General features: G+C 40.2%; 1 protein-coding gene across 2 annotated transcripts in view; it reads left to right on the forward strand.

Annotated features, from left to right (window-relative positions):
* The window catches only part of SPAG9 (sperm associated antigen 9), a 109,112-nt gene that overhangs the window by 78,850 nt on the left and 15,567 nt on the right, over nucleotides 1–14,695 (forward strand). For both annotated transcript variants that reach the window (XM_066613339.1, XM_066613340.1), the window contains 9 exons: nucleotides 1,099–1,194; nucleotides 1,657–1,824; nucleotides 2,853–3,024; nucleotides 5,954–6,181; nucleotides 8,474–8,669; nucleotides 10,712–10,834; nucleotides 11,602–11,682; nucleotides 12,480–12,547; nucleotides 14,461–14,609. In XM_066613339.1, the coding sequence (XP_066469436.1) occupies nucleotides 1,099–1,194; nucleotides 1,657–1,824; nucleotides 2,853–3,024; nucleotides 5,954–6,181; nucleotides 8,474–8,669; nucleotides 10,712–10,834; nucleotides 11,602–11,682; nucleotides 12,480–12,547; nucleotides 14,461–14,609 (1,281 nt within the window). The remainder of the gene's footprint in view (nucleotides 1–1,098; nucleotides 1,195–1,656; nucleotides 1,825–2,852; nucleotides 3,025–5,953; nucleotides 6,182–8,473; nucleotides 8,670–10,711; nucleotides 10,835–11,601; nucleotides 11,683–12,479; nucleotides 12,548–14,460; nucleotides 14,610–14,695) is intronic.

Here is a 14,695-nt window from a genome sequence, read left to right on the forward strand (position 1 = left end):
AGGTGAGGGGAGCACAGCACTGGAGGATTACAGGGCCTGAAACTTGCAGATTTCATTATCCGTGAGTTTGTTATCTTCAGGGGGTCCTGGAATGGAACCCCTGCCCTGTATTTGTGCCCCCGTTCCTCATTGTTTCTGTGCCCATTTAGTAAAACGATATTGTGTTGGTAGGTCACCAAATGCATTTTTCCTTCTTTAGGAAACTTGTCCCATGTGGCAAGGGAACATTGAGCAGGGTCCCATATGTGGATCTTAACTGCCAGGAAGATCGTACAGGGGATAGATGCTCCTTGTTAGAAGGAACTTGGCTATAAAGTGACGATACTGTCTTAAATGCAGTAAGGGACAGTGATTGGAACTGGTGGTCTTGTGCAGCTGTCGTAATTATCTTAAACATAAAATTGAAAAATAACCTGAGTTAGGAAGTTAGGCTTCTGTATCCTGTTATGAAAAGTCATCAGTTTTTCAGTTCAGTGCACGCTTGCTGCTGTTCAGTAAAAATTCTAGCAATAAAAGGTCACTGAGCTTCAGAAAGAGTGCGATGGCTGCAGAGGGCTTATAATGGAATGTTCTCATTCCATTATTTTTAAGTTTGCAAAAACATGTATGTGATTTTGCATATCTTGCTTTCTTTTAGAACTGTTCAGATGATGGTCTAAGTCAATTATAGCTTTAAGTCCAATCGGACTGACTAGAAATTTATTTTAATTTCATATGCATTCATACCCACTTGTGTATGTTTTTTATGTTAAGTTCTATGTGAACTTGTTGTTGTTTAGTCTGATGAATTGCACTTTTAAAAATAAAATATTACTCCTAATTCTTCTGTACTACTTTCTCTGCGAGCATTACCCCATTTCATTTCCAGAAAGTATTACCTGAAGAGTGTGCAATTTTTAACTTTGCAAAAGAGGGAATCTTGGATATTGTAAAACAATTAGTGGATGTATGCAATTTTCTCATATAAACCAGTATTCCAGCAATCTTGGCCAACCTATCCAAGCACAGATTTGTGCTTGGAATTGCATGACAAAGTTATCTGTAGAATACTATAAAGTTTTGGGTGCAAAGTAAATAATCTTTCTGTCCTTGTTTTAGGTTATAAATGGTGGTGGCCAGGGTGATAACAAGATGAAGAACTTACCTGTGCCTGTTTACTTGAGACCACTAGATGAAAAGGACACATCCATGAAGGTATATTTCTCTTCAATGCATTAAAAAAATAGAGTTGTGAATGTTGGATCAAACTTACGTTTTGCATGTCAGCGATTTTCAGTCTTTTTCATCTCATGGCACACTGACAAGTTGTTAAAATGGACAAGGCACACATGCTGGTGGGGCGGGGGGGCTCATATCCCTTAATGGCTGTACTAATAAATGACCCTCCTCAAACTCCCATAGCACATATGCAGGCCGCACACTGGTTGAAAATTGCTGCTCTATGCAATACCGCTCACTCCAGAAGCATTGTCATCCACTCTTATTCTGTGAATTAATAACATTAATGTATTTTTGAAAGCCTTGTATAACACCTTTAATGGTCTGTTTGTGACTATTGATGTGTCACAGTTGACACCTATATAAGTAGCACAATATTTTCATAAGCTGCAATTACCTGATTTTGTCAAAGTCTGATTGTCCCTTCTGTCTTTTAAGCTATGGTGTGCTGTAGGAGTTAACTTATCAGGAGGAAAGACAAGAGATGGAGGTTCTGTGGTTGGTGCCAGTGTGTTCTACAATGATGTCACCTCTTTAGATGCAGACAGCAACAAACAGAGAAGTGCATCTCAGAGTAGTTTAGATAGACTGGATCAAGAACTCAAGGTAAGGCAATATGTCGTAGAAAAACAACGAGTTTTAACACATTAAGTCAATTGTGATACTAGTTTTGTGTTTGTAATTAAAACAATTTTTTAAAATTTAGTTCCTAGTCATGAATTTTTTAATAGTACAGATGTTTGCCTTCTGGTTCTGCACACTTCATGAAGTCTAGACAGCTTATTGTTTCAGCATAAAATGTGTTGCACAGCTTTTTAGTGTTTGACTCAAGCATACTTTGTCCCAGATTCTTTCCACTGCACCTTGTACCTTTTTAATTTTTTATATTTATATTAGTTTTTAATTACTTATATAAATCCTAGGCTAAAGGAATTGCTATATCCATAATAGGTAAAAGGTAGGGAAGTAACATTGCTGTGCCCACAAACTTGCTTTGTAGCCTAACAGATTGAATAGCCAGTTGACTCTTTGGCTGTGCAAGCTTCAGCAAGAGTCTCAAGAACAGTTTGACAAACTGTGGGGCCAGGACACTGGGTTGCAAGGTGCTGTTGACTCATAGAACCATTTCCTATATTACTTGTTGATCTTTGGTGTCTATGGAAAGATATCTAATCATAGCTTACCTGGACATATTTCTTCCACTCACTTGCCCATTTTTATAATCTGCTGTTAGCCTCTTGGTCTCATAAGCAACTTTGCAGTTCTGAGCAAAAATGTGTTATGCAACAGTGAGCCATTTGGACAGGAAAACAAACACCTAGTTCCACAAAACAGCCTAATCATGAAGTTGTAGACCACGTTTTTCTGAAAGAACTCATCTGTTCAGTTTAATGTATGAGTTTTCTGACTGACAGTTTGCAGAATTATGAAAACTGTGTGAACCGCAGCATATGTTAAACAAGCTGCTTATAACACCAGTTCAGCGGTTATGGTTGTTTAAATAAGACTGTCCCTTTCAGTTTGTTTTTGCAATATCAGGCAATTCAATATATAACTTTTTTTTTGTAAAATGAAGATAAATTAACATTCTGGAAAATAGTATATGGATTAGTTTTTGTATTTTCCTGTCGTAGGATCAGCAGAAAGAACTGAAAAATCAGGAAGAACTATCAAGTCTAGTTTGGATCTGTACTAGTACCCATTCTGCTACAAAAGTCATCATTGTGGATGCTAACCAGCCAGGAAACATCCTAGACAGTTTCATTGTTTGCAATTCTCATGTACTGTGTATAGCTAGTGTACCAGGTAAGAGACTCAGGGTAGCAAGTCTTTGAGTTAACAAGGATTTGTTTCTGCCTGTTGTGGAGATGCTCAATACTGCCCACGTAATAGTCTTAGTACCATGTATATTGTTCTGCCCTCAGCATTTCTTCTGGCTAGTTCCAATGTTACTACAGGTTCCTCTAGTTATTCAAGCTATAATGGATTTAGAGAAATTTGACAGTGATGTATTGGCAGCAGTACTTTTAAAGCCCTCTGAAAATTAAGGATTACAGGAGTTTTGTTTGTCCCATTTCTTTTACATGTAGCATGTAACAGTTGAAGAAAGGTAACAGTTGCATGCTACATGTAAAATCCAGTTTTCAAACTCATTTCTAACTGTGACATTTCTGCTTCATTTCTTCTCACCACTTGCCATATTTCTTCTCACATCTGGCATTTTAAGTATATTCTTCACCATCATTTAAAACTGTGTCCAAGATAGAACTTCTCAGTTTTCCTGTTTGTGCACTTGCTTCTTATCGTAGTCCCCCTCTCTTCATACTCTTTATTACCATAGACCCTAATGAACAGGCTTGAAGTCTGGTTTTATCTTTGACCCTCCAGTCTTTATTTTCCCTCATCTAGTCTGTAACCAAATTGTTTGGTTTCTCCCTTTACAACACTGCAAAAATACATCCCTTCCTTTCTACCCTCGCAATGAACTAATTCACGTCCTATTTATCTCACTTTGATCACTGCAGCCTTGTCTTTTTTGCCATTAACTCTCCTCAGCCCCCTCACCTCTGTCCAGCATTCTGCTACCAAAATGATTCACCTTTCTTGTTGCCTTGAGCATGTCATGTCTCTTCTGTATCCCTACACTGTCTTACTGTCTGCTTCCTGATTCAGGACAAGCTTCTGTTCCTTGCCTTCAAAAGCATTCCATGGCCTTGCTTCTTCTTTGCTCTTACTCTCTCACTTCTGCCTCATGTTCTACTGAGCTCAGCCATCTGAAGGTTTCCTGCTCCTTCTTCATCATGGTCACTGTCTCTTGTAGTGCTGTCTCTTGTAGTGGATTCCTGTGCATGCACAGGGCTGACCCGGAAACCTTCCAGAGCTGCTTTGAGCATTCTATGCATGTTTTCAAATGTGGGAAACCCCATGCATACAGTGTGTCTTGGGAAGGGAAAAATGTCCAATTTCTTACGTCCTTTTCAACTGCATCTAGCATCATATTGCCCCAATATCCATCCATCTTGTTGGAACATCTAAAAAGTTGGCAAACACCCTCAGCAGAATCAGAAAACAAGACCATTTCCCACAAGTGGAGTCTCAACATCAGTGTCTTCCAGTCTCTAATTCATCAGTGGAGCTGCCCTTTAGTAGATCTTTTTGCTACAAGTCAGAACAGTGTCAAAAACTTCTCAGCTGGGTCAACCACATATCCATGGGAGACATGTTTCCCTGTGAAGAGACTCTGTTCTGTGCTCTTCCACTGTTCCTGCACATTGTCAAGGTCATTAACAGCTTAAAGTTCAATGCATACTGTATCTGGATAACACTGTAATAGCCAAGGCAATTCTGGTTTGCAGCACTTTTCAAGAAATAAGTACAGTCACCTCCCTCCACAACTGGACCTTTTGTCTCAGAGTTCAAATATTACACCATGATTGTGAGGTAATTAAAATGACACTGTAGAGGATCTAACTCTAATTGAAATCAGAGGGAAGCTGATTAACGTCTTGGCCTATTCAAGGGTGCTTTTGACTTGCAAAACCTTCTCCTCAACATGGAGGCATTTCTGCACGCTGCCTCTGTTCTGTAGATACCCTCTCATGATGAATCTGCACCACCTCCAAGTAAGAAGGGAAACAAGTTTGTCTCCACCAGTGTTCCCTCTAAGACATGTGACCAAATGGCAGCGGAGCTCGGCAACTTCCTGGCAGAGCACCATACAGTGTGGAGCTCAGCAATGTCTCAAGGCAGCACTAGTTCAGATCCCTTAGAGGGCACAGTGGTCTCAACTATGTCTTGTTGCATAGAAACCTCAAAGAAGGAAGACAGGTTGAAGTGCGGTTGAAAAGGAAGTAAGAAATTAGATGTTCTTCCCTTCCCCCAAGACACACTGTAACTCCCTGTAATTATAGGTCTTTGAGTGATCATCTGTGCAGGCACGTGACCAACCCAATCATCCTCTCTGCAAGTCTGACTTTCTAGTGTTAAGACTACTTGCATTGTTATTTCAAATTATAAGGAAGCAGTCCTAAAAGAAAAGGAATTGAGTATTCTTCCCTCTCTCAAGTCACGTGGTGTGCATGGAGTTCCCCTACCTGAGAGCAGGGGTAGAACACTCAAAGTCTAGAACCTTGCAAAGTTGACGCTGTGCACAAACAGGGTTCCAGTTTGTGTCTCTGTATACATATTTCCTCACAGGAGTATAATTATAGGTAAGTAACTTGCCCTTATTCCATACTTTCTTCTTTGCTGCACCTTGTGACTGGAATTTCCTTCCAGTTCATCTGTGGTGCCACCACTCTAACTTGCTTCAGGTACCTTCCCAAAACCCAACATTTCTGTGCTTTTTTTGGTGCAGCACCCTAGTTCCTATTTCCTACTACAACTAAACCTGAGCACGTGTACGTGAAATAATTGCAAATTATTCATTCATCTGTACTCTTCCCTTCCTCTGTCTCTTTTGTATCTTCTTCTGGATTGTGAGCCCTTGGGCCAGGGACCCATCCTCTCATGTATTGTAAAGCACCATGTACATTGGGGTGGACTACCTAAATAATTGGATGTAATGATTCAATGAGAAATCTGACAGGCAAGAGGTAGTACTTTGGTTCTGAAAACAAATGTTGTTGAATGGTTCATGTACAGCAAATTGCAAGTGTTTTGTAGTGATCCCCCACTCCGCAGAAATGTTTTAACTACATCCAAGGAACTGAATGAGATCTTACCTTTGTTTTAGGGGCTAGGGAAACTGACTATCCCACAGGAGATGAAGGATCACAAGAAACAGATTCTGGTCTAGTAGACAAGTCGTCCTTATGTAGTAGTATGAACAGCAACAGCTCAGCAGAAACGGACAGTCTATTAGGAGGAATCACAGTAGTTGGTTGTACTGCAGAGGGTATTACTAGTCCTTCTGCTAACCCCAGTGCCAATGGTGCCTCCCCCGAAACAACTGAACAACCAGGTATGAAAACATTTGTCATTTTTATTCAAAATTTTAAAATGAAGCCTAGGAAATTGCTGTCATCAGTAACATGAGTATTCATTTTACATGCCAGAATTTAGTTCCTAGTCATGAATTTTTTAATAGTACAGATGTTTGCCTTCTGCATTTTGCTAACAATTAGTAACTATCACCTGCATTTCTCAAGCATGGGTTTGTTTCTGGCTCTTCCAATCTGAGGGCAAAACTTCATGCCCGTGAATTCTGTCAGAGCCTGGAAGGAAAAGTGCGAGGCTGCCTCTGGCTTAATGGCTGGTGATAGGTGGCACACAGTAGTTGTTTATAAGTAATTGGGGCAAGATTTGTGTGACTGGCTTTGGAAGGGAGATGAGGAAGATGTTACCTGCTTGATGCTGAACCAAGGTACATACCTCCTAATTAGACTGTGAGTACAAGGAAGAAGCTTGCATTTTCCCCAAGGGACACACTTTTATATGAATAACCTTAAATCTAGTTTTCACAGGGATTGTCTTTTCATTGAGAGGCTATGGTGAAAGAAAAACTTGGGTTTCTGCTTGGGTTTCTTTGAGAGATTACTAGTAAACGGGAAGCATGTGCATTTTTTAACAGCATAGAAATAGAGTAGAATAGTGTAGAATAACAAAATTAGAGGTTCACTAATAGATTCCTCAGGAGTGTGTTATTGATTTAGTCGGAGGAGATTTTTCATGCTTCTAAATCTAGGAGTTGAAATAGCACATATTCAGTTGCTTGGAGTTCATCTGAGCGTCCCTCCTTCAGCAGACTGTTAGTTAGAGAAGTGTGTTTATTTGCAGCAAGGGTGGATCAGGTATACAGGTCCAACCTTGTTAAACACAAAATTTTTATACATGGATTTGACTCAACACGAATGGCCACTGCAAATGAGAAGGAATTTGCTGATCCCTGGAGCAGGAGAAAATGTATCTCTTTAAAAATCAGTTTTAAAAACTGCTTTTCTTACTGTGGTAGAGAGACAGTCATGCAAGTGATTATGGGTATAACCTAATTATCCATGGACTTTTCACCCATGGATGGCAAAAAAATGCATTAAAAGAAAAATCCATGAATGTTTTATATCTCAGTGAGATGAGAAGTTCCCTTTAAATTAAAGGAAAACAATCATTTAACAATAGCCTCGTTAATGCAAGAGAGGGCAGTTTCACTGGGAGGCAGGCAACCCCTCCCTTCCCCCTGAGTACTTGGAAGAAAGATAATCACTTTGCTCTGGGTGAAGGGAGGGGTCACTGGCTCAGAGTCAAGCCTTTCTAAGTGCCTGGAGAGAGACTGATTGATGGATTGTCTGCCTAATGACTCTGTTTTACATCACAAGGTCATCAAGGTGACCTTTAAATCACCTAGCAAAGGAATTTTGTTATTTAAATGAATTTGCTTTAATTCATTTTTTGCCATCTACCTGTACTTTTGAAATATGAAACAAGCTCAGTTGAGGCAGACTGCTTCTGCTGCCTGGCCCACTACATCAATCTCGTCTCCTCACCGTTTAAAATTTGCCTTTTTTGAGAATGAAGCAGCATAATATTTATTTATTTATTTATTTATTTATACATACATACATACATACATACATACATACATACATACAGGTATTTATATACCGCCTTTCTTTGGTCATCAGATTTCTCCTCGTACTTTAATCCAAGGCGGTTTACATAGGCAGGCTGTTCTAAACCCCCGTAGGGATTTTTACAATTGAATAGTTCTAGTCTTTCATAGAACTACTCCTTCCAGCTGGATTCCTTCCCAGTCTGGCCTCTCTCTGGCCCTTCACCTCCCACGCTCCACTTGACGTGGAGACTATTTCCTATTTCCAAGGCAGACTAGAGGAAGGGTCTGCCAATCCTTAAATCTACCTTGTTTGAGAGCAATTGTCTGATCCACAATATTTGCTACTTTTAGAAAGGTAGAGAAACCAGCAACTTAGGTAGGTGCGTGCCTTTTTTTCCTCATTCATACTGATGGTTCCCAGAACCACTTCAGAGATCCTGTCCTGACACACTGCTTCATTCTTGTTTGGACTGAAGCCACCGTCTTTCTGAACCTGAATTATATCTAATAAACAGGAAATATCATTCTGTACGAAAGCCTATGTAACAGGGGAAGTATTTCTGACTCCAGCATAATATGTTTTCTTAAAGACAGTAGAAAGGCATATAGGGAGAAACTGAGGAATGATGTGTCTGTGTGCTGACACAGGCTTCTTAGCAGTAAGGAGCAGCATGATCATTCATGTAACTGAAATATTTACCTCAGATGTTGCCACTGAAGATGATGCAGTGGATGAGAATGTTCAGACAGCAGAAGAAGCAACGGAAGCAACAGAAGTCAATGCTGGCTCTGGGGAAGACACAGCAGATGTTGCCCAGACTGGAGTCTATACAGAGCATGTTTTCACTGATCCTTTGGGAGTTCAAGATACCATAGAAGGTTCACCAGCATTCCAGCCTAGGTATGCCCGGCTTTTTATTGGCAAACTGTAACAATTGGTAAAAACGGAAATAAATTATCAAGTGTTTCTAAGATGTTCTTTTACACTTGCAGGCCCTACTTTAAGGCACGGAACACTAATACAGCTACAATTTAGCCATTGGACACACATAGCAACTCCTTTTTTGGCTTGTAGTGAGTTACTTGAGGAATTCTGTCCAGTTTATTAGATCATAATGCATTTCTCACAATAACCTTTATTACAGGGGTGTCAAACTTGTTTCATACCAAGGGCCGAATAGCATTCATGATGTCTGCTGAGGGCCGGAAGTGATGTCATTTAGACAGGAACTGATGTCATTAAACAGGTCCTAATCAAATACACAAATCTTGATCATATTTCAAGATACAAGAGACCAATTTTCATGTGGGCTGCCCTTTCAGCAGTAACACCACAGCGCTGGTCAGCAGATGAGAGCCTGAGGGCCAAATAAAAAGCTTCTGCGGGCAGCGTCCGCCCCCCCCGGCCTTGGGTTTGACACCCCTGCTTTTTTACATGAGCAGTGGCCTAATGAGGGTTTATTCAATGTACCACTTCTGCTGATAGCTGATTGCAGCTAGGGGTGAAAAGTTCTTCTAAGATTGACTATTTCGGTATCTTCAAATGGGTTACCTTGTTGTGGAAATGCCAGGCTAAAACAAGTGCTTATGTATGTATATGCAGTGTGTTTAGCTTGGCTATAAAATGCATGGTACCACATTTCATTTTTTATAGGTTTTGGCCATTTTATCTTGGACTTGTGTGAAGTAACTGTAACCAGTGACCCTTAAAAAATGTTTCAAAAGCTGTTTTGGGAAGTTGCAAATGATTGATAGAGAAATGGCTTGGGGGGGCAGTTAACCTTTTTCCTGCCTACCACTTTTTTGTAGCAGTCCAACTCCATTTGAACATGTGAGATGGGAAGCTGTTTTGGAGTAGAAGCAGTTTTGGAGCAGGTAAACAGCAGTCAGGAAAGGGCATACTGCACCCCCCCTTCTCTGCTATAAGTTGTGGCTTTCCAAAGACATATTTAAAACCAAGAAAAGGATGTTGAACTTAGGGCACAGTCCTAAGCAACTTTCCAGCAGCAAGGGCAATCCAGTTCTGAGATAAGGAACAAACATTCCCTTATCTTGGGGAGGCCTCCATGACTGGCACCCAACTGCAGGATGCAGCACATGCCCCATTGGCACAGCTATGTCAGTGTGGGAAAGGTGGTTAGAAGTTGGGCCTTAGTTGCATAAATTCTGTGAGTAACATGTAGCTTGGCCCTTATAAGTTTATCAAACTACAATAATTGTGCATCAGACTACAAACAATGAATTTGACAAGGCTGGAAGTTAGAGCAAAAGTAAACAATGTTCTGTTGCTTTTAGCTGGTAGAGAAGAATTCTGCATAACTTTGGACTTTACACACACAAACACACAGAGTCATGTGTCGCTTAACTACAGGGATGTGGACTGGCAAAACAGCTTGACATTATGTGAAGTCTCTGAAATGCCTGGGGAACCATGCTCCCCTCTCCTCCGGAGGCTTTTCTGAGCATCGCAGAGTCAGTGTGCATTTGCACGCTGCCTCTGTGAGGCTCAGAATGCCTGTTTGGGGGCAAAAAGACACAACTTCCAGTTTCCTGCAAGTGACATTCACCTGGGTGTGTGTATTAAAGCAAAACTTTGTGGGGTCCAAGAATTCTATTGGTATGAAAAAGATGAGAAAAAACTAATGCTTGGCATTGTGAGTATAAAATATAGGGTGCACTTCCTTTTGAGGAAAGACAGGATAGAAATACATTAAGTACATTTTTTAAAAATTCTAATCTTATTTAACTTTTATTTTGGTAAAATGTTTTGACAGGGCCTGTGTTGGAAGGAAGTATTGTTGAAGTGAGTTGTGTAACTTGGGTTGGTCTGAAATTATATTAGAATGTGCAGGCTGACTACAGGATGTTAAAGCAAATGCAGTGTAACTCTGAATGTTCTTTGTTCATGTGGTCTTTAACCACTTGGCTTTCTCCCCCTTTCAGTAATGAATCAGACTTGTATAAAGATGCTGCTGTATTGCCAAATGAACAGGATCTTGTAAGAGAAGAAGCTCAGAAAATGAGTAGCCTTTTGCCAACTATGTGGCTTGGAGCGCAGAATGGATGGTAAAGTAAAAACCTTACTTCCAAACTGTTTTGCTAATTACAGTGTTTTATGACAATTTGAATGAGATTGATCGCCAGTAATCTGCTTGTCATGAGACTTAAGTAACTATTTTAAAAATTATATGTCTGAAGGCGCAATCCTAACCCCTTATGTCAGTGCTTTCCAGCACTGACATAAGGGCAATGCAGCTCTGATGTAAGGGAACAAACATTCCCTTACTTTGAGGAGGCCTCCGTGAGTGACACCCAACTGCAGGATGCAGCACATGTTCCACTGGCACCGCTATGCCAGTGCTGGAAAGCACTGACATAAGGGGTTAGGATTGCGCCCTGAGTATTTTGCTGTTATATTCATGTTAAAACTTTATTGAATCTAAATTGCCTTGAGTGTATTGATGTGCAGATAAGTGCCATATAAACTAATAAAATAGATTAGGGTCTTTACTTGCCATAGTGTGGGAATTTTGTTTTAGTAGTTCTCAGGAAGAAAGCAAAATATGTAGAACAGTACACACTTTTTTGCTTAATCGACCAGTTCAGCACTGAAAGTAAGATCATACTGTGCAGTCTCTGAGTTAGGAATTGGCAAAATTGAATAAAGTAAAAATGCTCCAAAGAAGATTAAATGCAGGCTGAGATAAAGCCAGCTTACAATCTCTTTTACCATTGCCATTTTAGCTAATCAGTCATAAATGAAATTACCATCTTTTAAATGCTAATATGGATTTTGTAACATTGGATTTCTAATTCTGACTCTGTCATTGCAGTTTATATGTTCATTCTTCAGTGGCCCAGTGGAGAAAATGTGTTCATGCAATTAAACTTAAAGATTCTATACTCAGTATAGTGTAAGTTTTTACAAAATTACATTTTCATAATTTTTAAAATGTAGTTTGCTGATTGGAAAATAGTTTTTCATGTAATTATTTTTTGTGAAGTGCTTATTGAAGAAAATGATGAGCTGTAATAAGGTCAGCAAGGAAATCAGTGAGGGTACTTGCTGGGGATTTATGAAGCTGACATGTCGTTGTTACTGAAAGCTAAAAGGAAAAGTTATACAAATTTCATGTATATTTAACCTAGCAATATACTCAGTTATCCCAACTGAGTGGGAGAGGTCTGTGAGTTAAGATGTATGCACAGAACTCTCTCATGACAAGCAACAAATGGTGCTTTCAGGGAAAAAAAAACTTTCAACTTCTGGGATTTTGCTGTGTTACATCACATGACCTACGTTGCTTGGAAGTTGGAGGGAAAAATCACACATTATAGAACTGTGAATCCAGGCTCACGTGGGCTTGGCAAAAAGGGAAATTGACAGTGCAATCCTGTGCACATCCACACAGAAGTAAATCTCACTGAGTTTAATAGAGCTTACTCCCAGGTAAGTGTGCCTAGGATTGCAGCCCAACTGTGGCAACTATTGCTTAATATACTAATATTGTAACAATTCAACTCACTGCCACTTATATGTGCACCTTGGTCAGAGGACCTGTACTGCGGGGCTCTGACAGTACTTTTCAGCTGTTAAATAAAGCAGAAGATGGTACCAGACTGGGGTGGAGAGGGCTTGATGTGTGTCAGCAGTCTATTCCTGTGCCTTCTGTTCTCTCATAATGTTCATTTCACTCTTTCTCTTCTTTAGACATGTAAAAGGAATCGTATTAGTTGCACTAGCTGATGGAACTTTAGCAATATTTCACAGAGGAGTAGGTAAGGATTCCATTTTGGACACTAGGACTATCTCACATTTACGTATCTAATCCACTTGTGAAACATTTGTTGCAGGTCTTGTTTGTTTTCAGTTAGGAAGGCAATTGAGAAAAATTGTTCAATGAAATCTCTAATAATTGAGATACTATATTTTGTCAACATTAAGTTCTTAGTTCTGCCTCCAAGCAAAGATTGTTTATTTCCATACTCTGTTTTTAGATGCAGGTAACAATCATTCACACTTGTTCCTCTTTTTTTTCTGCTTTTAAAATGCCTGAACCCTATACACGGCTATCATACCTTCAGTCTTTTGAACAGGCTGGTGCTACTTTTGTTGCTGCCTGTCATCAAGGCTGGCCCAAGTACTCCCAGCACCTGAGGCAGTATGCCCCACACCACCTAAATTCTGTGCGCACATGCATGCTCACCCCACGGGTATGGGACAAGGTGCATGCATGCACTTGCCCTTTATTTACCAGTTGCATGATCTGCAGCCTTCCTGGTGCACACTGCTTCTGTTTGAGAAATCTGGATTCCAGCCTGTACCACATCTGCCCATATCAAACAGAAGTGCCGTAGGCTAGGCAAGCTACAGATTTCTCTCCTTGTAAGCAAACTAAAGGGATTCAGGATCCAAATTGCCTGCTCCAGTCTACTTGTTGCTTCGTAGGTACGCCAGGAGAGTGTGACAGTCACGCCTCCCCTTTTCTTCCAGCACTGCTGGAAGGAGGACAGAAAAAAGGCTCTTCATGCTGCAGTCTGTCCTTGCATGGAGTTTAAACTGGGCAGGAGGTCTGGTCTAGAGGGTAGAGCCTCCGTCTGCCTGAAGATAACATCCACAAGGTCTCCAGTTCGAGGCCACAGGCACCGTGTGACCTTGAAGCAGCTGACAAGCTGAAGCCGAGCTATTCCATCTGCTCTGAGCGTGGGAGGATGGAGGCCAGGATGTGAAGCCAGATCGGAATGAAACACCTGAATGTAGGGGTTCTTGAAAGAAAGAACCTTCTTTCAAAATTGTAAAAATCCCTATTTAATAAGGGATTTAAATAAAAGCCTGCCTATGTAAACCGCCTTGAATAAAGTCTTGAATAAAGACCAAGAAAGGCGGTATATAAATACCTGTTGTTATTATTATTATTATTATTATTATTATTAATAAACAAAATGTGTCCCTTTAAAATTTAAATGCTGTGCAAGTATGGAGTGAGGGGAGGGGTTGGCAAAGTGCTCCAATCTTGCTCAGCATTTAGCAGGTGGGGAGCTGATCAATGTGACTTTTGCCCAAATCTGATGCTTTTCCACCAGATGTCCTAATGTCTGCTTCATTTTGCGCTGACCATGCCTGTCATGTACACAGGTGATAGACCACTGAAGGCTCAACCCAGGATGTTGCAGCCAGTGGGGAGCCCACTCTTTAGGCTACTGCTCCATAGAGCCTGCTGAATGTGAAATTAACTCCTTCAGGTGTTTTTTTTAATATACTCAGAATACTGCTTTGCAAATCAGTTCCTTGTCCAGCTGTTTAATGCTCTGTGTTGCTAGTTTGTGTTTGTTTTGCCTATTCGTGCAGTTCAATATCCAGCACACTGCATGCTAAAAAGAATATTCCTTGAATGCAAGATTATGGAGATTGATCTATCAATGACTGATAGAAAATAAGCAAAATGAATCTTAACAGCCCAATCCTATGTATGTTTGCACAGGAGTAAGTGCCTCTATAGTCAGTGGGGATTATTTTCAGGTATGTGTGTATAGGACTACAGCCTCAGTGTATTAAAACAGAAATGTGTTTGTATATAATTAAGTTGTCCATGTTTGCAAGAGTTAGTTTGTGTCAAAGTTTTTCTGATATCTCAGTTCCTTTCTTCTTTTCATTGTGGTCATTTTCCTTTCTTTGTTTTTGTGTTTAAAAGATGGACAGTGGGATTTGACAAACTATCACCTTTTAGATCTGGGCCGACCTCACCATTCCATTCGGTGTATGACTGTAGTACATGATAAAGTCTGGTGTGGTTACAGAAATAAAATCTATGTGGTTCAGCCAAAAGCCATGAAAATAGAGGTAAGTTGAAGCAAAAACTTAATCAGGCTAGGTTTTATAACATACTTTTGTTTTCTCTACCCTTGTTTAAACTCAAACCCAGGGAA

This window comes from Tiliqua scincoides, chromosome 2, assembly GCF_035046505.1.
Source record: "Tiliqua scincoides isolate rTilSci1 chromosome 2, rTilSci1.hap2, whole genome shotgun sequence".
Lineage (NCBI taxonomy): Eukaryota > Metazoa > Chordata > Lepidosauria > Squamata > Scincidae > Tiliqua > Tiliqua scincoides.